Source organism: Leptodactylus fuscus, chromosome 10 (assembly GCF_031893055.1).
Source record: "Leptodactylus fuscus isolate aLepFus1 chromosome 10, aLepFus1.hap2, whole genome shotgun sequence".
NCBI lineage: Eukaryota > Metazoa > Chordata > Amphibia > Anura > Leptodactylidae > Leptodactylus > Leptodactylus fuscus.
The window spans coordinates 24,521,925-24,546,835 of NC_134274.1; the positions used below are offsets into that span (position 1 = coordinate 24,521,925).

Genomic DNA, 24,911 nt, shown 5'->3' on the forward strand with positions numbered 1-24,911 from the left:
ACTACCCTGGAATTATTTTATATGGCCAATTCACAGCATGTGCCCAGACAACAACTCAGCTATATAGTTCAGACTTGACAAAGCCAACTGCAATTGAATACAACGTACAGATGTGCAAAAAGGGGTTAAACTCAAATTGCTTCATTAACTTCTCCCCATATGGTACGGGGCAAAACATTAAAGCAGTGGGTGCCTTCCATTGACGCTAGGCACCTATTCACTTATCAATAGAAGCTTTCAAGGCTTATTCTCCAATACGGAGACAACGTTTCCTGCCCATAACACTAACCCCATTGACAGGCTCGGCCTGATGAGAACTTTTTCAAATCTACCAGGAAAGACCAGGAGACTGGGCGAACATGTTCTAGAAAATGGATCTAGGGTATTAAATGTGTTAACAAAAGCCCACACAATCTTCAGTCATGCTTATATAAAGATAGGCTTTACTAAGTGTTTGTAGAGGAAATGGCTATGTCTAAAATGCATTATGCTTTAACCCCTTCATCGGTGGGGAGGGCCATGCAGCTCCCATTATAACTCTTATCCTATTTAGTGCAGATTACAGGCATTGCTAATCCACTAGTTGTAAAGTGTTGATTTGTATATGTAAAAGTGATATATTACCTTTAGTCACTTACCTGATACAGTCAATAAACGTTAATAATGACATAGAGTGTATAATGTACATTAGTGTATAATACACCCCTCCCAATGACATTCCTTTAAAGCAGCATCCTATAATCCAGAACGGTTAATAATCTGGCACAGAATTGCAATGTACTGTCATATTTCACAAACTCAGAGGCAAGATGCAATGCTATGCCTTCCATTTGATAATATTAGTGTGCCTGAGGGTCCCTTTAAGTAATGGCTACATTAAATGGAAAAACTTTTCAATTGTTTGACAGCAGTGACATATGTGCCAAATATTTTATGTCATCATCACTGCATCTTATTTGATACCCTAAAAATAATAAAGAATTTACCTGAAGATCAAAGAACTTGCTGTATCTTCGGTAGATGACCTGTTGTGTAGAATCCGTCCAGGTTACCTTAATGATATATACCTGTGAGAAGACAGGAGATATGGAATTTTTATTAAAACGCTATACTATTGCCAGACATGAAATATGTTTCTTATTAAAATTGCAAAATTCTCCCTCACATGACAAGTATCGGGTTTTATGTTCTAGTACATACAATACCAAGAAAGATCATCTTTGTAACCAAAAATTGCTTACAATCAGACAAAAGTGGAAAAAAAAATGTTGGAAAAATGTCCACGGTACAGAATATAGGACTGGAAAAAGTTGGAAAGTTCTCTATAATATGGAAAACATTGGAAAGGACTTCATAGTGTAGAACAGGGATCCGCAACCTTTTACATTCCAACGGCTGTGAAACTACAACTCCCAACATGCTCCACTCACTCCAATGGGACCTCCAAGAACAGCAGAGCAAGTATGCGTGCTGGGAGTTGTAGTTTTACAACATCTAGAGTGCTGAAGGTTACCTAGCTCTGGTATAGAATATAGAACTAGCAAGAGCTTGTTGCACACCCTTTGCTTGGTATGGATCTTATGTATCTAAAATAAATAAAAGGAAGAATCTTTGCAAATGGAATTGGGTAAAAATGTCCTACTGTTTTTGTTTAGAGCAAGCCCATCACCTCTTCCAAGCATATACGACAGCTACATAACAGAGCACATTATAGAGATAAAGAATATACCTTTGTTATGCATGCTACTGTTGTAGATTTGGAGAAAAACAACTTTGAAGGGATATGTAAATGAGGCTGTTGGTGCACCAGGGGTGGGCCTTCAGCTGTCAGAGCACTACTCTTGCTGCTCAGGGAGGATGGTGAATTGGTGAAGTCTTAACAGCGGGAGGATCAGCTCTCACTGCATAAGGTGCATAATTTTTATCAATATAATGCTTTCTGTAACATGGGGTAAGTTGAATATATGTGAGGGGTGGGGGTAGACCCTCATTAAAGCTCCTGTGTAGACCACTGTGTCTCTAAAGTTAGAGATTACAAAAAAAATACTGTGCAGTGTCATCTTGCACTAAACTAGATGAGAGGGAACAGATGAAATGAGCATCTGACTACATATGGTTCATGTGTGATCTGTAAACATGGAGACACATACATCGGAATAGGAGCATAATACACAAAAAAATAAATTATATTTAATTTAATTCAAAGAATGTTGCAGCACACCGATAAATACAATGGAAAAAAGCGTTAACTAGCTGGTGTGATGCAACATTTTGGGACTTTTCTCAAGTAGTGTGACACATGCAGTTTGCAAATATTGAAATCATATGATGAAGTAGCGTAATAAAGTGAAAGAGTAAACATATTTACGGAACCAACACAGTGGATTGACAAATATATCCATCATAGTTGTGCAGTTATATAAGTTTATAATGTGTTAAGCATAATACAGTGTATTATGATAAATACATACAGCCCTGTGATATAAATGCATAATACAGAAATAGTGTTACAGGTGATGAAGCAGCAGGGCAGACATCTTTATACCTCCCAACGGTCCCGGACTAAGGGGGGCAGTCCGAGATTCCGGGTCCTGCCTGGCTGTTCTGGATTTAACTCATCTGTGTCCAGAGATATTTTTATTTGTTGGTTTGGTACCCGAAAAGGGACATAATATTGTGGAGGCAACTGGAGCGGATGTTATACTGTGTGGACAGCTAGAGTCGGACATAACAAAAAGTAATTGACAGCAGACGACAAAGACAAGAGAGTGAAGTGTAACAACATATGATATGCTCATGGAGGCGCTGGTCAGATCACAGTATAATGCACATATAAGCAGATTTATCTGGTAGCAGCTGCTGTAACATATGACCTGCTGGCATTATACTTATGGCTGGTAGGTATTTGGTATACGTCCATCTGAAACAACGTCTGTTGCTGTACAATGACAGATGTCAATATATAAAAAGAAAAGGAAGAACAGTATCTGCCAGAAATACACATAAATCAATTATTAACAGCCACGAAACATGACACAACAAGCTCAACAAGACGGTCGCCATGTAAAAGATACTTCCTGCTGTCACAACAAGAAGATGACAGTTTTGTCTAAACATCGCATGTGCCTTCCGCTACAGCCCAATCTGAACAGCTGCTATGGTGACAACAATAGGGAAATCTGGAGATCTGACTGCCTAGAATTAAAGGGTCGGATTAGACTGACATCAGGTACTTCATCTGCTCGGCACAGTTTATAACGTCTTATTGTCCATTTTAAAGGTTTTGAAGCGATTGAAATGACTTGGACACACTTCATCCATAAACAGCACCACTACAGTCCATGGTCTATGTTTGCTATTGCAGCACTTGATCATACAAAATAGATTATTGTCGGATGACTAATGGGATCAGATGACCATTCAATGTGTATGAAGGACTGCTGACTGTCCAGATGTCGGAGGCCAAAAAGTATGGTAATGGGATTTTAACATGCACAAACATTTTGTTCTTAAAAGTGTATTGCAGCAGCTAATTTTCCTTTCCATGTTCAGAACATATGCACACTCAGCTGGGCCTCAAGTACATGTAAAGGGGTCAGGAAGGAGCATTTAGGCGACAACCATCAAATGTCTACATTATATTTTATTCATAATACTCCCACCGATTTCAACCCCTTTTAGTTAGAAGGGTCTTCCCTTTACCAAAGAAGGATGTATCATTGCTAAATCAAAGACAATCTATGACGTAATACAGTAACAATTGCTCAATTCCCTGTCAGAGCCACCACAGGGGACATGGGACATTACATGATGTACCTGAAAATAAGTGCACAATCCATTTGATGCATGGATTTAACCAGTTCTACAGAGAAAAGGATGTGTACTATGTGGTTTGTGTACTCTGGATATTTGGCAAGGATTCTAGACCTCAGTTTCTTGTTTGGCCAATAGGTATTTCCCCTGATTCCACCATAAACATGTATACCATGATCAAGTGAACATATTACTTTCAACCGGGAGAGATAATAAGCCAAAGGCACAGGTAATGGCAGTGGCTTACCTCTCAAAGAAACTAAGGATGGGGCTTGAATAAATCCAACGTGCCTGATCACTTTTTCTTCCAGTCATCCATGGTCAGGGTACATACAGTAGGAAAGCACCATAGACATAAGTTACTCTCTGAATGAAAAGCTATACGCATTAAAAACCGGTTACTTAAGAAACCACACGGACTCTGTAGACTATAATGAGGTCTGTGTGGTTTCTGCATGAAACATGCGGAGGGAAAAGTCCTGCAAGCAGCACTTTCTCTCCGCTTGTTTTGTGCGAAAATCACATGGACCTCATTATAGTCTATGGGGACTGTGCAGCGCCGCACCTCCCATGAGGCGACCTGAAGCGAGCGCTTCAGGCGGCGCTATGTCAGGACCCCAGGGAGGGCGGCATTTTTGATTACCTAAGCCAGTCCAGGACAAGCTGTCCTGGACTGGCTTAGCACCAAGCGGTGGTTTGGGGAGGCCACTGGAGCAGCGCTGCTCCAGCAGCCTCCTCTCACGCTCGGGCAGAGAGCAAGTCCTCTCCGTGCCTGCTCTCTGCCTGCAAACAGCGCTAAGCCCCGTCCCCTTCGCTCGACCACGCCCCCTTCACTCGGCCATGCCCCTTCACTCCGGGGGGGGGGGGGGCGGCTTTCTGTAGTTCGCCTCGGGCGGCGAAAGGGATAGGTTCACCCCTGGGACTGTGGGATTCCTTAGTTAACCACTTTTTAATGCATATAGGTTTACATTCGGGGGGGTCCCCAAACAGGACTCCCCAAATGGAAACCTGAACACGGATGTGAACCGGGCCTAAGGTGACCCCATCAAAATGAGCAGATTTGGATGACTTTTGTCTAATGTGTATTTGATCATCGGTCACTTTATATTTGCCATTGAGTATATGACATAAGACAAACATGGACCTTTCACGTAAGAGAGGGGATATACTTATGAAAAAAAAAAACACAGACACATTGAAACAATGACTAGAAACCTGACCAAAATATCTAGCAACCAATAAACGACATAGTTTCCAAAACTGTTACTATCATTAAAAAGTCACCTTGCCAAAAACACTCCGCAGGCTCCGTTTCCAGGGGTCAGAATCTCAGCCAAGCGGGATTAAAAAGTAAAACTTTCAGCCCGTTAAGTTCTCAAACAGCTTTGGATCAGTTAACGACATCTCCATGGAAAGGAAACCTCACAGAATCCATAGGTGTTTTATGGAAAATACAGCAACCACGGGGGCTTACAAGCACAATTTCCAAAGGATTTATCTTGGCTTCGTAAGAGCCGTAAAAGGTATAATAGCCCTCAATTACCTCGCTGGTTTAAGAGGTTATCAATTTAATTAAAGAATTACTTTTAGTACAGCCGCTCGCCAAGTCAGGATAAAGAGGGGGACAGGTGCACATGGTGTAATATAAGGAAAAGTCAATGATCTTATAAAGGACACACACCTAACCAATAACTAATAAAATATACAGTACCTATGATAGACTAGCCCAAATGGCTTGTAAGCTTTAGTATTTGAATAAAAATATAACTAATACCTTATGTTATGGATACTTGCTGGCCTTGTGAAACTGGGCAGGAATTAGGTGCCAGTACTTTTGTGTATTATACTTAGAAAGTGTTGGACAACCTGATGGAATAGTATAGGTATTACAAACGGTCTGTTAGCAAACTTGGTGCACTACATGTAAAGCCCCTTGCAGACGACCATGATGTGGTTCAGTACCTATCCGAGTTTTTCCCAGACAGCACACTGACCAATTCATTTCCATGCATTACACTGTTCCTTGTGCAGGCCAGCAGTCCGGGATGCAAGTGCTATGCCTATCTGATTTTGAGGCCGTGCTTCTGTGATTCCTATTCATTGAATTAATGGGGCCGCAGAAGGACGACGGGTACACGGGCGGCACACGAATGACATCCATTCAATCACAGCCAGTGGCCAGCACACGGTCGTGTGCAACCGGCCTAAAAATACGTGACTGGTACCGGTACAAAGTTATATAAAACGTTAATACTGCTCATAAGTTGATGCAAACTTTGCTCCTCCCCCTATATACATATAGATAACCTGCACCCTGCCAAGAATTAAAATTTTAACCTGCCTTTGCATCATATAAAACTGTAATAAACACACAAAAATAGTCAGCACTGCCAAAGAAACATAAACTATACGTGCAGGTATGCACTGCCATTGCTGCAAAAAATATGCAAACACAAAGAAAACTGCAATAAAATGTACAATTCAATAGCAAAGTGTGAATACATCCATAGAATGGCTTTACAGGAGACAACATACTGTACATTAAAATCAACTCACCAGCACTCACTACACACTGAACCAGTTTCCCCCTATTCTGTGCAAAATCTGACCAATAACCTTTGATAAATAACACATAGGCTAGAGAAAATTACTATACTTTTCCAAGATAAATGAATGGAAAACTAGACAAGAAATTGAGGAGGGACAAGAGCTGTGTCCAATTCAAAAAAACCCTCTTGATCCTTCCTTACAGATCCTGTCCTCACTCACTGTCTTCAAAAGAGCACCCAAAATTGCATGTGTGATCCCGGCCCAAACCAAGCCCTATCTACAAATTGTGGGGCCCAGAAAAAGACACATTCCAGATACCCACAAGGAATTTGTCTGATTATACATGAGCATCCTTCTAGTTCCTTGTCCCTTTAATAGTTACTCTGAGTGGATATCCTCTCAAACATCCTGGTTTATAGGCTGCAAATCTAGCTTATAAGTGACCACTAAAAAGTTAGAGGAGCGAAACCGATATCTGTGTTATAAAAAGACCCAGATGACAAGTTTGTGTCTCACTCTTGGATCGGGCACAGCAGACCTCCCAGGGCACCGCTAATAATAGACCCTAGAAATGTCAGCTGAAAGGTAGTGTCTGTCTATCTACCCTGCAAATGATACCTGAAAAAGATTAAAAAGTACAAAGAAGCAAAAAGCGACCTAACAGAGATGATGTTAGCTTCAGTTTTGTCACGTAGATCCATCTACATATACAGCGCCTTCTGCGATTTCTGTCCACCACTGATTATCTCATTCACATACCTGAAGCTATGTGTGAATATATCCTTTTGGGGGCTACATTTAGGATGTCTTAATGCAGAAGTCATGGAACATTTCACATACCTATTTAACCTAAACATTTTTACTGAATGATTTACTATAAGTATCTTCATTGACAAAAATACCTTGTCAGACAGAATTCTAGTTTTTTAAAAAAGAAGAGGTTATTATTTTCTTACTATTTTCTTGCTATGGGACTGCATTGACTTTGATGAAATCTATCAATATTATTTGGGGTAACCTCTACAGGATCAAACATAAATTTACAGCTAGTGTTGGACTGAGATTCCAGGGGCCACCAGATAAAATTACTTAGGAGCCCTCCCTTCAACAACTTGTAGTAAATAAATCATAGTACCCTTCATATTTGGGTGTCTTTTAGGAGACCATTATTGGGTTAGAGCCTAACCTCTCCAGAGAATCCTCCAATACCCCAATGGACTAGTCTGACACTGTATATAGTATTTGTTTCCACAGATATAAGCAGTGCCAGATGTGTGTGATGGCCATATAGGTCCCACCTTTCTTTATACCAGCATGTCTCTTTATGCTATATTCATACTAGCACCTGGCTCTTCATTGTTTGGGTAAGTCGGAGGATACGAATGACCGAGAGTCAGTTACACACGGAGACCCATGGATCTCATTGACTATAATGGAGTCTTCCATTTTGAAACTAAAAGCAACAGAGAAATATATTCTATATGCAGGACTTTCTGTACTAATTTTTGGCGGTCTCTGCGACCAAGTCTCCAACAGAGAATCTAAGGCAGATGTGGACTCAGCCTTAGTCAGCCATGCTGATGGCCAAGACATCTATCTTATGTGTATTGTCATCTTTAACCTATGACATTATATAAATAATTCACTATCTACGTATTTGCCAGGAGTTAACATACATCAATATATATTTACTTTAGCTCCATATATAAAATAATTGGTATTGGTTTTATGGGTATACAGGCCTAAGGCTATGGTAAGGCCACTTCCTTTGGTGGTTATGCTGTACAAATGGCCTGCAACATCCTTCCACATCAAAGGAGTCATGTATGTATGACAAAAATAACCAGCTGTGAAGATGATGAGAGATGTTCCTCACACATCTCTGTGAAGTATGCCGGCCATGAGATTCTTCACCGATCATACAACACAAACTGATAAGAAACAAACGTGGCCCCGTCCCCCTTCACTCACAAATATACATCACTTTATGTAACTTGAGGTTTATGTACATATAGATCAGGATATATAGAGGACAAGGTTAACAACAAAAGCAACGGGACAAGCAACAATAAGCATTACATCAACAACAAGAAAATAGGTCCTGAGAAATCGGAACTCCATTATCCACGTGTGTAAATAAACACTAGCCTTATTTCCTTCAACCAGCAGCTGCAGCTGTAAGGAAGGAAGAGGAATCCAGTATCTTAACAGCTCAGATACTACATTATGGCCAAGTGTGTTACTGCTCTGCGCTCAAAATGACCTCCATACGTTCATCACAGTTTGCAATAATGCATTTAAGGCCATGTTAACACATTTGGTCAAAGGTGACGATGCAACATCTCGAACTATAAGCCAGGTCTGCACATGTGAATTGGGTTCTGTGGTATCTACTTGCACAGCAGGGAACACTGGTAAAGGATTCCTTTCGTTCTGAGGAGTGGTTGGACTCCTGCCAGTTGACATCACTTACTATAATGAGAAAACCCTTTTAAGATCTTATTACTATTCATTTATTACATTGGCAAATGCCATCAGTGCACAGGGAAGTCTATCCTTTCACATGCCTCTCAGTATGCAAGTCAAAGACCTTGATGCCCAGAATTAAATGGGGGTCTCCTAGAATACATTGACGTATATACAATGGTGCACTATATACTGTCTCTGAACATGGATCTCAGAAACATTGGCCTCAAGATCATACCATATCATCAGTGAATGTGGGCTAGGGCTACACGCCAACCTTGGTCACGAGACTCTTAGTCCCAGACAAGTTGTGCAACCAAAACTAGGGCAGCTTGTCTGTAATTTGCTGTCACGTGACTATTTTGGAGATGAAATTTGGTTCTAAAGAAAGCAACCAAATCAGAGAGAAGTCACCGTTGTATGTAAACTGCATTGAAGTCTATGACCCCGTTCACATATGCATCCATTCAGGGCTTCCATTCGGGGGTAAGCTTGGGGAATGGAAATCTAATCCGCATAAAAAAGTGGTAACCTTCTTAAACCCATGGACCCCATAGATGGGGTTTGTGTGGTTTCTGCATGTAAAATGTGGAGAGAAAGGCATTGTTTGCAGGACTTTTCTTTCCTCATTTTTCATGCGGAGAGGGGAACAGAATGACCCAAACACAGATATGAACCGGGCCAATGATGGCAAGACCATGCACAACTTTCAACCTGTTAGCAGGTGTGGGAAGTGCGGGACACTACTATCCTGTGGAAAGGTCTTCGGTATGAAAAAGTGATTTGAGGCCAGATAACTCCTTTAAGAATGTAAAACATACATAAAATACATAGGTCATGTCCAGATCAATCTCATAAAAATAAATTGCTACAAGTTTGGGATCTTTTGAAGTTGAGTCTTTTTACAAAGACACCTCCATAAAGTAGAAAGCCATGTACAATATACTACAGATCATGAAATCTCCTCACGCCACTTCCTTCAGTTAACAATACAAAAGAAAAGCTTGTGTGATTTTCATCTACAAGTCTTCTGCTAGACCCATCAGGAAAAAGGCAAAAGGGAATAGCCAGAGCTTTCCAGCAAGTCGATTACCATAGAAATGTGGAATATACAATATTTAGCACAAGGTGTTTCATAGCTCTATAAGGAAAAACATGTATCTGCTGTGAACCTATTAAACCGGAGGCCTCCTTTAATTACATCTGGCGCTACAGATGCCAGACACCAATATAACTTGTCAAATTTGACATTGATCCAATTTCACCTATTCAATACAACAATGGTTGGGATTTAGTCTGTATTTGCACACTATGTGAAGAATGCTTGCGAATAGATTTAAAAACGTACATATATAAAAAGAGTATGTGTGCGCCCTTTGTAACTTGAGGACAACTTGAAAATAAATACTTTATACGGACTTGCTATTTCCTTCCCCCAATGAGCATTGAATAACAGTATGTACTATGTAACTGTATAAGGACAAGAAAGATACTTGTATGTACTCTAACACATTGCAGGCTGCTCAGCGCCAGTCAGTGGGTAAGCGGACCACATGACTGGAAACCCAAATGCAGGTGTGAACCTAGTGTAAGAGCAACAATTGAGGGTGGAGACAATGGCTGCCCCAACCCTGGAAGAGAGGAGATGATGCAGGTCAGGATCAATGCATATTTATTTTATAACCCTCCCCGCTGACTACATTAAAATTTCCAGTCCTTGACAACTGCATTAAATAAAAAAGCATCATGTACATGCAGCCTTAGTCAAACACCTGCCAGCCAAACCCGGAGCAGGTTGAAAACACAGAACAGGCGTAAATTTTTCCATTGCTCCTTATCTCTAAGCATTCTCCACTCCTGGCTTTGGATTACAAACACTGATGCAAAACACTAGTGTGTGAATATGATCAAACTGGTTTTATTTTCCTTACAGAACTATTGATGGGCTATATACACGATGTAATCCATTCCTCAACCGAGATCAAAAAAGGACAAATAGCTTTTACCCCTCTGATCTATCCACTGGTGGGGGAATCAGCGCCAAACCACCCACTTGGTAAAACTTTTTCTCAAAGATATATTAGAGCTTTATTAAAGCTCTACTTTAAGAGAGAGAAAAAAATCTCTGTTTTAGCAGTTAATATTGTGTTGTGAACAAAGCTCCAAAAATAAACTGATAAGGATGTGCTGTGAACGTGGCTGTAAATGCCGCTATATATAGCTGCTCCATTTTTCTCTATTTTCCACACATTCTACCAACTTTTCAAAGCATTTTAGTCAGGTTATGCCCGATTCTCATCTGTGATCAGGCCATTTCGTTCCTCTATCCACATGAAATATGTAGAGAGAAAAGTCCTGCAAGCAGCATTATTCTCTCTGCGGAAACCACACGGACCCCATTATAGTCTATGGGGTCCGCGAGTTTCCTTAGGTAAGTGGTTTTTGATACGGATAGATATCTGTTTGGAGGAGAGTCCACAGCAGATTCCCCAATCAGAAAACCAAATGCAGATGTGAACCGGGCCTTACAATGATCATTTTGTGGACCATTTTGGTCTTCGGACATTCTATAGCTGCCAATTATATTCACAATTATATGTAAAGATTATATTCTTGTTTTCAGGGACATCTGTGAATGGTGTCTGTTTATGGCATATTGCCTTAAGAGGAACCTGTAGAGGACACCTTTTCTTGAGGAGCATCTCTTCTCATCCTGGTCATCCACGGAGAGATGGTACCTAATGCATGAGGACTCTCCAATGAAACGAATGGGTATTTTAGAGATTGCCATAGGCTCTCACTCATCGCCAGAGGGATGCATACAATATCACAGCCCTTTGTTATCATTTTAGCGCCAAAATACTGGCACATCATTGACAGGCATCTGTAGTATTTGCTGTATACATGTTTGCATTGAATTCAATTAAGATAGGAGAAGAATAGGACACTTTTCCTTTATATTTCTTTCTCATTTGCAGCAATTTTCAGAAAGATAAAAAACAGACACAACCAGAACATGTGGATCCAGCCATGACCCCAGTCCACTGCTTATCAGACCACTAGACGTATGGGTGTGGCTTCAACACACCAAGAGGAGTCAAAATTGTGTCCTAAAATTCTGGCTATAAAGTTGGTGTAAACTTAGACTAGAAAGTCTAAAGATAGGCCAGATTTATCATCCTGTATCAGAAACTGTGATAAATCTGGAGAATTTTCAGATTCGCTTTCTAAGGCAAAGTTCACATCTGCGCTGGAGTCAAAAATCGCCAATGGTAAAAGTCCTGCATGGAGGGCTTTTTTCTCCGCTGGTTTCAGTATTAAAGTGATAGGCCCCATTATAGTCAATAGAGTCCGGTGGACTCCGTGTGTTATCATTTTATTTTGTGGTCCGTCTATCCGTTATTCTGATCATCCGATGGACCAGAACAATGGTTAGGTGATGCTAATGTGAACCTAGTTTAAGTTTACACTGTCTACTAGTAAATCTTGGCATGTGTATATGTACTAACATACAGGCATAGACACACAATATTACTATAATTGCGTCTATTTGCTCACTCTACTACTGCAAAGCTGCAGCCAAGCACTACAGAGTTAACAGGCGAGGCGACCATTAAGCCATTCCAACATAGAAGTCAATCCAGGATAGTTTGTAGAGCTTTTCTGCCAAGTTAATAGAAAACCTGGAACCAAGCTGAATGAAAAGACCTGCACTTAGCTCTGCAGCCGAAAACTGTTCCGAATTACCAATATTTCTCTGGCACACTCATTCAGGACTTCATTGGCCTGACATCAGTGACTATACTCCATGCTGTTGGTACTGTATTTGTTAGCTTGGCAAACACACTGCCAAGTTTGCCAAAACTATAAAATGCAGAAGTTTTGTAGAAGAACCTGCCATGTGTTGATAAGTTATTGTGCTGAAGTGTCAGTAACCAACTGCAGACTAGGAGGACGGGTTTGCCTCATGGTTTCCATGATTTATGTAAGAAAGCCTTTATGATGGATGCAGATTGGTACTGGTTGTGGGATACAGACGTAGCACCCAGGCCCTGGTAAATGAAGGCACCACACCAGTATTATAGGGGGGGGGGGGGGACTGTCAAAGATTTTGCAGTAGCCTCTCTGTTACGCTCCAGGGTGTCATGTTTTGCCTCTGACTAGCCATATGGACTAACTCAGATTAAGAAGAGTTATTAAACATCTATAACGTATTCTGTGCACTTTATTCTTCCCTATTCCATCAGTACTTAGGCGAATTATATACTACACTGATAGTGCGACAAGTAGGTGACAAATCAACTTTGGCAGAACACCTTAACACCTTATTATATCCTATCCTAATAATAATAATATAAAATTATAATTAATAAATAAATAATATTATAAATGTGAAAGTTTGTGTGTTTGTGGGCTTGGATGTTTATTCCTCAATCACGCAAAAACGGCTGCAGGGATTCGGCTCAAATTTGGAATATGCATACCTTGGAACCTGAAAAGATATATAGGCTACATATTAAGCCGCTAAATGCCCACACAACGCCACCACAAGCCCCGAATTCGCCGTTCCGCAGGGCTAATGGAGCCGAGATGACGTCATCGGCTCTGCTTCAGCCGCTTTCCAATAGGCCCGCGGCATTGTGTGGGCGGCGCTGAGGACACTGCACACGCTGTAGCACAGGCTCCCGCTACAAGCTCCGGCCATCCAGAGTGAGCAGCCGTGCTGTAGGTGCGCGAGAAGTCCCTCCGCGCACGCCGGGGGACTTAACGGTTCAACCACTGCTGTGGAGGGGTTGCTTGCCCCGCTGTCACCAACGACAAGTCTGCCTGCGGTGCTGCAGCGGCTGCTGTCAGATGCAGCCTATCGCGTCTGCCAGACAGTCCGGCATGTTGCGACCAAGCAGCCTCTGTCTACGGTCGCACACACTCTTGCCTGCCAAACCTAGGCCGGGGGTGTGGTTGGGGAGGGGGGTCCAGAGGCCCTCGGGATGGGGGTGTGCACGGCAGGGCAGTTTTGGGAGGAGGGGGATGGGTGACATGAGTGGGGGGCAGCGGGTAAGAGGAGAGGGGGGCCAAAGTGGCGACCATTTGGGGTGGGGAGCAGAGGGTCCTAGTTGGGTGGGTAAATGGGGGGCCCATGGGAGGAGGCAAAGGGAGAGGGGGGTCCAGGGACCGATGATAGTACGAGGGACCCCTGGATGGTGGTCACACGTACGCACGAGGGTGCTTGGGGTTTTTCCGGACCACACCTGCATATACTGCACAGCACGGTGGGGGGAGCTGTTGACGGGAGGGAGCGCTCCGGTGGGGGGTTGGTGGGTGGGCGCCGCGGACGAAGTCGTGGGAAATGCTAGTATGTGTATAAGGGTCTCCCAGTGCTTCTCCGATAAATAAAGTCAGGTGATGTAAGGATCGGGCATGCTGGATTTCAATCCCCAATCACTTTATTCCAGAAGGAAACCTCATACATAAGTGCTGGTGACAGCTTTTTAACCCTCTTTTCAAAGATAACAGATGCACACTTGGTGCTTTCACTTTACAGGTCAGTGATGTTACAACTATTCACCACATTGCCCTTTACTACTCAGTCTCATTCAAGTGAATGGGACAGAGCTGCAATGCCAACCACAGGAGCTATATAATAGTTGCCACTGTGCTTGACATTCAGTAAAGAGGCTGCAGCGTGCACCACAACCCCGCAGTGTTTTCAGACGGCTGATCAGCCGGGATCCTGGGTCTAAGGATAGATCCTTAACAGTTAAGTTCTGAAAAACAGCAAAGCAACGTACAACACTACATACCAAAATTCTTATTATATGTAACCCACAGACAATAGCTACACTGTGAGAGCAGCCCATGAAGTCCAATAAATAACCAGACCGGCCTTATGTGACAAAATGATAGACGCGAAGGTCAAATAAATAAATAACTGCAATCAAAACAGAACTTTCCTTCCCATGTCATTCATGGAAATACTTTCTCCATGCTTACAGATAGCTAAACTCATGTACTTTGTACATTTTTTCTTTTCTGTTATAAAAGATATATCGATAAACAGGAGGGGCTGAGATTTCATTTTTATATTACAGTATAATATCAACTCCTACTGATATCATGCCTGTGGAACTGGGGCAATTGTAATAATAAGAATACTCCTTTGGGCACTGGCGTATATTCTGTTGGTGTGCTATATCAGTCACTCTGCCCTTCTCACTCTGAACATTATGGCAGACACCTCCACTAGCCCTGTACAAATCTCTTCAGGACTCTTTCATTGCACTCTAGGGTTGTACATTACAACATGACAAACGTGATGATATTACAACTAGTCACGCTAAGATATGGTTCCACTAAAATACAAAATTATTTTAACTTTTGAAATATTTCTGAACAAGAGCAGCTTGTGTTCTGGGATTATAGACCACCAGGACAAGATACAGAACAAGCTTTGTAATAGATGCTACGCTGTTCCCCAGAAGAACGCATACAAGTATTGTCATGTGTGACATCCAATTATTAATCTAGTTCACTCCAAATACTGTATTTATACAGAAACTAGGAGTACATATGTGTGAAACACACTATGATATAGTCATATAAACACTAACACTTGCTGAATAAACGTAAATATATTCAAGACATAAAAGGTTTTACAAAGCTATAGCTAAATTTATCGTCAGCTGGCATAGAAACAGTATACTGTCTTATATCTACCCTAAATGTCTAGGTTAACCCCATTTTAAAGGGGTTATCTGGGTATTGTGTAAAGTTCACTTCCTCCGGGATCCATTTTCCTAAACTTCAGGGTTCTAGGTTAGTTCCAACTCTGTGTCATGTGATGTCATAATAATAGTAAAGCCAGACCCCATAGTATTGGCCAATGGTCTCAAGTGTCGGGTGCTGATTTACATTACATGACCCAAAGTCAGAAAAAGCCCAAAAACTCAAGATTTGAGTGAAATAAAACCCTGGAGGAAGTGAATTTGTACAGTCTCCGGATGAGCCCTTTAAATTACCTAGGTATTGTACAATGACTTGTTGTCCTCTCTTGGACCAAGCACTAAGGCATGTGGCCCAAACATCAGCCCCCCTTAGGTTATATTCAGAAGGCTGCACTGATTCTTAGCCCAGCATGTCACAGCCGGGCCAGTACCAGCACCACCCTTTTTTCACAGACCTACTGTCTTTCAATATAAGAGTCAGATCTGTGAAAACAGAGCCAGGTTTCCAAACCTTCAAAGAGTAAAGCCTGCTCTACTTCTTTATGGAACACAAACAGGACATGGCTGTGAACCTCAGTTGTGTGAACAGAGCTGAAAGCAGCTGGTTTAACTGGACTGATAAGGATTAGTTGTGTTCATGGTTGTAAATCTAGCCAATACATGGACCATTTGTTCTGGCACATACAAGGTTGTGTGAAACCAGCTTAAAGGGGTATTCCCATAACTCTTGTTGAACAGCCTGCAGGGCTCTGTGCTCTCTTCACTTCCTGGATTTATCGGCACATTGGTGGGCGGGGTTTCACTTGCTCTGCTATGTTTGCAGTCTTTAATGAGGGATTGGTTGTACATGCATTACCACAGTATAAAGCTGATGTGGAAACTGATGTAGCAGAGCTGTATTTGAGTCAACTTGCATTACATACAGAGGTACTGGACTCCTTATCTCAGCACTTATCAGCCAAATTCAATTAAATCGGCTGATAAGTGGAAAAGCTGAAGACAGACAGCACAGTTTATCCCGGAGCTCTCACCTCCCCCCTCCCCTATCTGAGGAGCTCCATTGCTTGTCAGCCCCTCCCTCCCCCCCTGAGAGCAGGCAGCTACCACTTGGGAAATGAGCAGATAAGCCGAGTGGCCATAGAAACTGAGTGTAAACAATGAAGTGAATAAATTAAGATAGCGGCCAAACAAAAAAGTTTAGATAAAGCAATGTATTTAGGAAAAGTCTTAAATCCACATAAACTAGCAGTATATAGATAGGATGCTTTTCATGGGACAACCCCTTTTAACTATAGTGCTGAGATAAAAAACACACCTTGTAGCTTATATGGCACCAATATAATAACTGATTAGTAAATGTACAATCTCCATGGACATGTGGTCCTTGGCTAGATATGAAGCCAATACTAAACATATTTTTGTTAACTCATTATCATGTCAAAATAAATGGAAAAACATACTGTAGCGGAGAACCGTGTGTGATCTCCACCTTAGTTCTCGTTCTTGGACAGTCCATGGTAAATCCTATAAATCAAACCTCAGACAATAACAAATACAGGGACAGTCTGTGGTTTATCAAAGCAGCACAAGTGTTGGAAACTTGCTTTTTCTCATGCTCGCCCTTCCCCCAACACTCATTCATCCTCCAAAGCCTCATGGGATCTACTCTTCCTTTCTGTATATTCCCAGGAAGTAAAGCCTGTATACAGAGAGTATGTAGCAGATTACAACAACAATGCAAGGTCCATGACAGTGATATATAAACAAAAAGATAGCAGCAGTAAATAAAGTCCAGTGACTTGGCCAGATATTTTAGTGTAACAGCATTGCTGATAATGGGTTGGATAGTACAACTCTCCTATGTCGGCCCAGTAAATTATACTCATTTGTGTCATACAATCTGCTCCTGGGAAAACATGACAAACAATCCAGTTGCAAGCATAATACTGATGACTTATACGTGAATAGGTCACCAGTAACAAAAATGTGACAAAGCCCAGACAACCCCTTAATTTGTAGAAGTAGATCCCAAAGGGGGATATCTCCCCATAACTATGACATCCATGTTCCTTAAATGGGCATCCCTTTTAGAAACAGTAATAATGGCCGTATTGGCTATCACCCTCATACTAATCAATATGTAACCAGACTTTTACCGCTGATTTTATCACCGAATATTGTCTTTCAGCAATGAGGTCATCTCTTGGTCAGATTGAATACTTCAGTGCATTCCCCCTTAATACAGACCTTTAAAAGCTTACGTTATCATCTGTGAGAATAGCCATGCAAGCAGAAGACCCCTGGAAATAGCAGCTATTATCTCCTGAGAATGCATGTCTCAAGACAGGAAGTAGAAGGTCATCAAAGTCTGCATCCTAAACAAGTAAATTCCTCAAGCCCATCCCCAGGAAGGATCATCTAAGATGTTTTTTCCTAGACAGCATCTAGACATCATAAATAGATACTTCTCCTTGTCACCCAATGTCCATACATTGACCGCAACATGACTACATTCATGACCAAAGCTACGAATACAAAAGAAGAATTCTAAGGCCCAGTTCACATCTGCGTTCGGGTTTACGTTCAGGAAGTCTGCTTGGGAACCCCCCGAACGGAAACCTATCCGCATCAAAAACCAGTTACCTAAGGAAATTGGCGGTCCCCATAGACTATGATGGGGTCCGTGTGGTTTCCACACGAAACATGCAGAGAGAAAAAGTGCTGTGATGCAACACAGCGAGGTATAACCAACAATGAAAATATTGGAAAAATATTTCTGCACAAGATTATTTGAGATTGCATAATCTGAAACAGCCCTCCAAGTCTGTAGAGTTTTTTGCTTCGCAATGTCCGCCCGAAATCAGTGGACGAAAAAGTCTTGTAAACTAGGACTTTTTTCTCTGTAAGTTTCAGCTTTAAGATGACGGACACCTAATGGATTCCATTATAGTCAATGGGGACCGACAGGCTCCGGATTTAACTGCTGTTGTAGTGGAATGCCTTTCCATTGTTCTTGTCCTCCAATGGACCAATGCTAGTGTGAACCTAGTATTACACAGTAGTTTGGATTGGACTAAAGGGGCTCTCCAGGACCTAAACGCTGCTGGACTATCCTAAGAACAGGCCATGAATATTACTATCCTGAGAGCCCCTTACTTAGCATTAATATATATGCAGATGCTGTGCTAGTAGAAAGCATACAGATAGATACAATATCCCATATACAGAGACGTATACAACATAATCCATTATCTATTGTGAGCACAGCAAGACAGGTCAGCAGACATGCTGATATCCAATACAGCTTTTACGTCAATGCCAGCTGAATTACAATCGTACTGCAATACTAGAACCCAAGCACTGGCCCATCTGGGACTACATCAGGTAAAGAAATAACCTTCTATGTCCAGAGAGCTGCAGTACAGTGTTGTAAAAAAGATCCTCAAAAGGGGCCAGACATCTTAAGTAGGACTTCTCTGCCCTAAAATAAGTATTTATAAAGTGCCAAGGCATGAATCTCGGCAGATGCCAAGCATAAAAATGTAAAAAAAAGAAACCCAAAAAAACTTAAAAACACAAATAAACTATAAGAACATACCTTAAAAACTTAATTAAGGAAAAATCTGGCTTAAAAAGGTGTTTATTGGTCTTTACAGGTCTCCGAGCCAAAAGCAACAAGTAAAACCAGTGATATTTGGGGTATATTTCGCTCATCGAGTGTGAAGGGCACACGGCCCAACACGTCATGTTTGCCTTTATGCTGATCTTGGCTTTCTAAGACAGTTTTAAAAGCCAGTAAACACCTTCGTGAACATAATTTTGCCATAACATACATTGCGAGCGCTGTATACATACTGTACATATATAAAATATATGAATCAGAATTAACCCTGGGAACTTGCATATCAAATATTGAGAAGTGCCCACAAAAAATTTATAGCTACTTAAACCCAAAAATGAAATAAATGTCAGCTCCTATAATACTTCCTGTCGGGAAATATCATGAATACAGATGTAGCAGAGTTAGACTTGTTATGGTAGTCAGGTCCTGAAATCTTATAAAGGGTTACATTTTACTGTATTATCACAGGGGTGCAGACGTACCTAACATCTGGTGTGTGAGGGGGCAGAAATATACCCTGCCGCAACGTAAGGTGGCTCCGTCAATAAAACAATGTAGGCCACGTTCACATGCGCACCAGATGTCAGATGGAGGTCCGGCAGGACTCACTGGATTAAAAAATGTTGCAAAAAAAAAAAAAAAGAACACTACCAAGCTTGCAGACGTTTTATATTTTACGTGGACACTTTTTGTCCTGGACACGACCAAAAAGGGTCAAGGCCCACATCACAAGAAATAGGGTGTGTCCATGTCCAAAAGGTGGTCTTTTGGTTTCCTGGAGTGTGGCCATGCTCATAGGGGCATGTCTTTGCCCCCCAAAATTTTGCCCATGCCATTCACCGTGACAAGGTTGTCAATTAGGAGTAAGATGGTGTGAGCATAGCCCCAGGTTTTGTCAGGAGATTGAGGGTCTAGGAGTCCACACTAGCCTTTGTCATTTGGATGGGGAGCCCGCCTGCTAAAAGAAGGGGTTACCCACGGACATCATATACTATAATGGAGTCTGTTGAGAGTCCTTCAGGTTTTATCTTCACTGTTTTTTAATGTAATCTGTAGTGAAGCCTCCAACACAGATATGATGTGAACCTAGCCTTACATTGTTAGATATACATGGATTTGGGGGGGGGGGGGGGGTCAGTCTGACCGTGTGATGATCAATTTCATAAATATCATAAAAGCCAGATGGATAAATGTTTAGCACAGACACGACCATGACAATTCCTGAAGTGTGATTTATGAGCATGTGGAGAAATAACATTTATTTTCAGCGTTTCCCCTCATGTATGTAACGTGAACCTAAAGGTGGTCTTCAATGGAAAATCTGATGAGACGTCCATAACTAGGTGTATGTGAATTGTCATACGGCCCCTGATATGGAGAGTGATAAGTAACTTATCCGGCCGGCCTTGTGTAGTGATGTGCAGAGATTTCCTCGCTGTTCAGGAAGTTTCATACACACAACAATAGCGCTGTCATCTCAGGATCACTGGCACTGAGGTAAGCACATTTCACACAACGTCTCATCCCCGACTGACTATTGTTATATGTTCCATCCAGAGAAGGAATGGTTATGGAGTCATTACCTCACCTTGGCTGCCGAGCCCGTGTCATGTAAGTACAGCAGAATATGGAAGAAGAATGATATCATATACCACTGGCACCCAGGGGCGTAACACGAGCGTGCACACAGGCCCAGGAGCCATAGGGTGTCTATTCCCACCATGAGGAGACCAATACAATACATTATAGTTTGGGGGCCCAACAGGCAAGGCAGCAGTCCTAACTAGAGTTGAGAGAGTGCTATTCAAAACGGCCATTTCAAATAGCACGCACCCATAGGAATGAATGGAAGCGGCCGGCACGCAGACTTTGCCACTTAACCCCCTGCGTTTCAGCTGCGTCCATTCATTCCTATGGGTGCGTGCTATTCGAAACGGCCGTTTCGAATAGCACTCTCTCAACTCTAGTTAGGACTGCTGCCTTGCCTGTTGGGCCCCCAAACTATAATGTATTGTATTGTACTCGCTTATCTCTAGTCCTAACCACTAACCTATATCCTCCTGACTGACACAAGCTTGACTTCATGTACGTACTGTACAATGAATGAGAGGAGCCCGCCCGTGAGGAGCCATCCATTTGCTATGCGGTTTACCTCAGGTGATTTTCCCGCCAATTTCTTCACCATCTCTGGGCAGATTAGCCCAAGCTAGCAACAGGTTCTGATTGGTTGCTTGGTTTATCCAATCAGAATCTGTTGCTGTGTAAGTTCTGTTTTACCCTCAGCAACAGTGGAGGAAATTTTTTGTCTCAATGTGACCCTAAGGGTCTGTTCACACTGAGTTTTTTTGCAGGTTGAAAAAATCTGCTTCAGGAATTAGGAAGTGTTTTTTGTTTTTTTTCTTACATCATGTGGTTTTTGTCCCTTTTTTATTTTTTGCTCCAGCACACTGTACAGACATGGAAACTTCCCTTTAAAAAAATGCGTGCGGTTTTTGCAAAAAAAAAAAAAAAAAAACACATAAAAAACCGCATTTCATTTTTCCCATCTCCCATTGAGTTCAATGGTTTTTCATGGTAAGATCCACCACAAGATCGGTCACATCGCTTTTTTCCTCAGCTGATGGAAAAAACTGCTGACACCACTCACTGAAATGAATCTGGAATCTGCCTGCAAAAAAACTCTGTGTGAACATACCCCCTTAGGGCTAGTTCACACGGGGACAAGGAGGCAGATTTTGACAGCAGATCTTGCCTCAAAATCCGCCTCCATACAATGTTGGTCTATGTAGAGGGCTAGCGGTTTTTTTTTACTCTAGCGTTTTTTTTCGCTAGGCGAAAAAAGAAGCGACATGATCTTGCTTCAGGCATTTTCCGCCTGAAGAAAGCAATGGAAGTGAATGGAAAGCAAAAAACGCAGCAAGGTCCAAAAACCGCTTCCTAATTAGGAAGCGGTTTTTTTCAGGATCAAAATAAGCCAAGCGAAATTTACGTGTGAACTAGCCCTAAGGATAAAATAGTGAACTCCTGAGGGAGAGCTGTCTCTTTTACCTCAGGAGCCGGGTTATGGATCCTCTGTATCCTCGCCATCCCTCTCCTCCATTTTCCTGTGCTATTATTAGGTATGTAGGTCTGTCATGACCTGAATTTTGTTAAACTTGAGGTAAAATGACTTATTCTAATGAATTTCTGTTCATTTATGGCTCGTACCAATGGCTGAGCCGATATATTTGGTTATACCAAAACTTGTAGAGAACCTTTGAGCAATGATAACGTTGTTAGCCAATTCCTATCCATGTACAAAGCTGTGGTGTGTTTTCTTCACACTGTATTCATGTATATTAGGATTTATAATCCAATAAGACATTACTATTAATGTTATCAATGAGATAGAGGCCATATTTACCTGATATTAGGTCACTACAGGATGCAGACAGGCCTGTGTGGTAAATGGTGGAGGCCACACAGGTGCAGAATACTGATGAGAGATCCCCTCACACCTACAGTCTATGAGGGGCGGACACTAGGATTACAAGTACACACAGACAATGTGAGGTGAACCTGTAGCCTATGAGTTATATCCATACTATTCTATCACCTATATACAATGCAAATAACAAGGCCAGGCTACATCCTGCAGAAGAGGAGTCAATAACCATGAGGTATTACAAGGCATCCATCCCTCATGGATTGTAGGTGTGAGGGGATCTCTGACCAGTATTACGCCCCTGTGCACCTCCACCATTTACCACACGGACCTGTCTGCATCCTGTCGTGTATCAAAGAGCAGCTTCTGGTCACATCAGGTAAACATGGCCGGCCTTTCTGTGATTTGCCTTTGAAGCATAGTTATATATGTTGTTAAGTAGCAGTAATGAAGTAGGTTTAGGCATTAGGCTATGTTCACATCTGCAGCGGAGTCTGCAATCAGAAATCGGTGGAGAGAAGAGTCCTGCATGGAAGACTGAAATATGAGGTCTGCCGGTATCTGCAGGTAACTATTGTTTTACGGTTCATTCACATGGAGGAAAATGGCGCTTTATTTGGCGCAGAATTTTCCATGCTGAAAAAAAGCCTCCCATTGACTTCTATGGGTGCCACTAGCTTTTTTTCCCACAGGAAAAAAAAAAAAAAGATAGTGGCACCCATTGAAGTCAATGGGAGGCTTTTTTTTCAGCGTGGAAATTTCTGCGCCAAATAAAGCGCCATTTTCCTCCGTGTGAATGGAATCTTAGCTGTCTGGCTTTCCGTTGTTCGGGGCCACCGGGGAAATGCAGGACAGATGTGAACCTAGCGTTACCTCAGGGCAGCTTTCAGCCACTCACCTATCACGAATTTATGGCCTATTCGGAGGATAATCTCTAAATCAGACCAAGTCCTTCTCAGGTAGCATTGTTAGGGCCCGTTCCCATGGAGTAACGCGGCGCTCATTCTGACAACGTAAACACGTGTCAGAGTCAGCGCTGCAAAACAGAATCCCATTGACTTCAATGGTTTTGTCTTACGTGTGCTAAATTAATGGGAGGCTTTTTAACTCATTGATTTCAATGTGTAGGAAACCATTGAAGTCCATGGGATTCTGCTTTGAAGCGCTCACTCTGACACGTGTTTACATGTCAGAATGAGTGCCGCGTTACTCCGTGGGAACGGGCCCTTAGAATACAGTGATTCCTCTGGTTACAATGGACTCAGGATACAATATTTTTAGCATATTTTCATCTTTCCTGGACCATTGTAACGTGAAACCAGACTCAATATACAATGCTTGGCTGACGGTTCCAACAAATCAGCATGATGAAGCACATGCACTGACTGACTGACTAGTAGCGCCTCCCTACAGTATACAGCAGTACTACATCTTCTGTTTTGTGTCAAGATTAGCTGCTCCTTTGCACACCAAGCAAAAGCGGGTCCATGTTATTTTTTTTTGGAAACAAGGTGTATACATTTCATGACTGACTTATTTGTAAGGATTTACTAGATCTACATTAGTTATCGGATTATTTTTCATGTTTTAGACAATTTGGGGTGTTAGGAAACAATTATTCATTTTCCATAGATTTATGGCCTCAAGTTACAATGGATGTTCCAGAGACAATTCATATTGTAACTTGAGGGACCAATGTATAAGAACAGTCGAGCATCAAGCAACACGAAGGAACTCAAATATCTCAATGAGCATTAGCCTATAGAGATCATGGCCGAGGGTCTTCCAGCTCAATCCTATCCGATTTCTGAAAATTGACTCCATTATTACAACTTTTCAGGAAGTAGTATACAAATGATACGGGATCTGAAAACCTTACTGGACAAGGGACTGGTGTCAGGTTGTGCGGTATCAGGAATTACATAGCGGTCCAGCTGTTTTGTGCTCTCCATTACTGGCCACATCCTTTGTAAAGTGATTGTTACTCTGGGGAAAAGTATATTTCTCATCAGGCAGCCTATTCCCATCCTTCCATTCCAAGTTTTATTTCCAATACTCATGTTAAGCCCTGGTCTGTCTCACTGCCAGATGGAAATGTTTATTGTCATTGTATCCACAGATGGAAGCCTGCAACTTCTGTCTTTCAATATGTACAATTAAACTGATAAATAAACTTCAAGAACATGGCAGAACACACTTTTCTTAAAAGGAACACTCTCTACAAATGGGATTAAGGGGTTTTTAAGGCTTAACAGTTAATTACCAAAATACTTGGTATTATAATACGTAATATTTTCCTATATATGTATATATA

At 41.8% G+C, this 24,911-nt stretch overlaps 1 protein-coding gene across 3 annotated transcripts in view; it reads right to left on the bottom strand.

Annotated features, from left to right (window-relative positions):
* SH3PXD2A (SH3 and PX domains 2A) overlaps positions 1-24,911 on the bottom strand; it is a 185,318-nt gene that overhangs the window by 142,320 nt on the left and 18,087 nt on the right. For all 3 annotated transcript variants that reach the window (XM_075257489.1, XM_075257490.1, XM_075257487.1), the window contains exon 2: positions 987-1,067. In XM_075257489.1, coding sequence (XP_075113590.1) covers positions 987-1,067 — 81 coding nt within the window. The remainder of the gene's footprint in view (positions 1-986; positions 1,068-24,911) is intronic.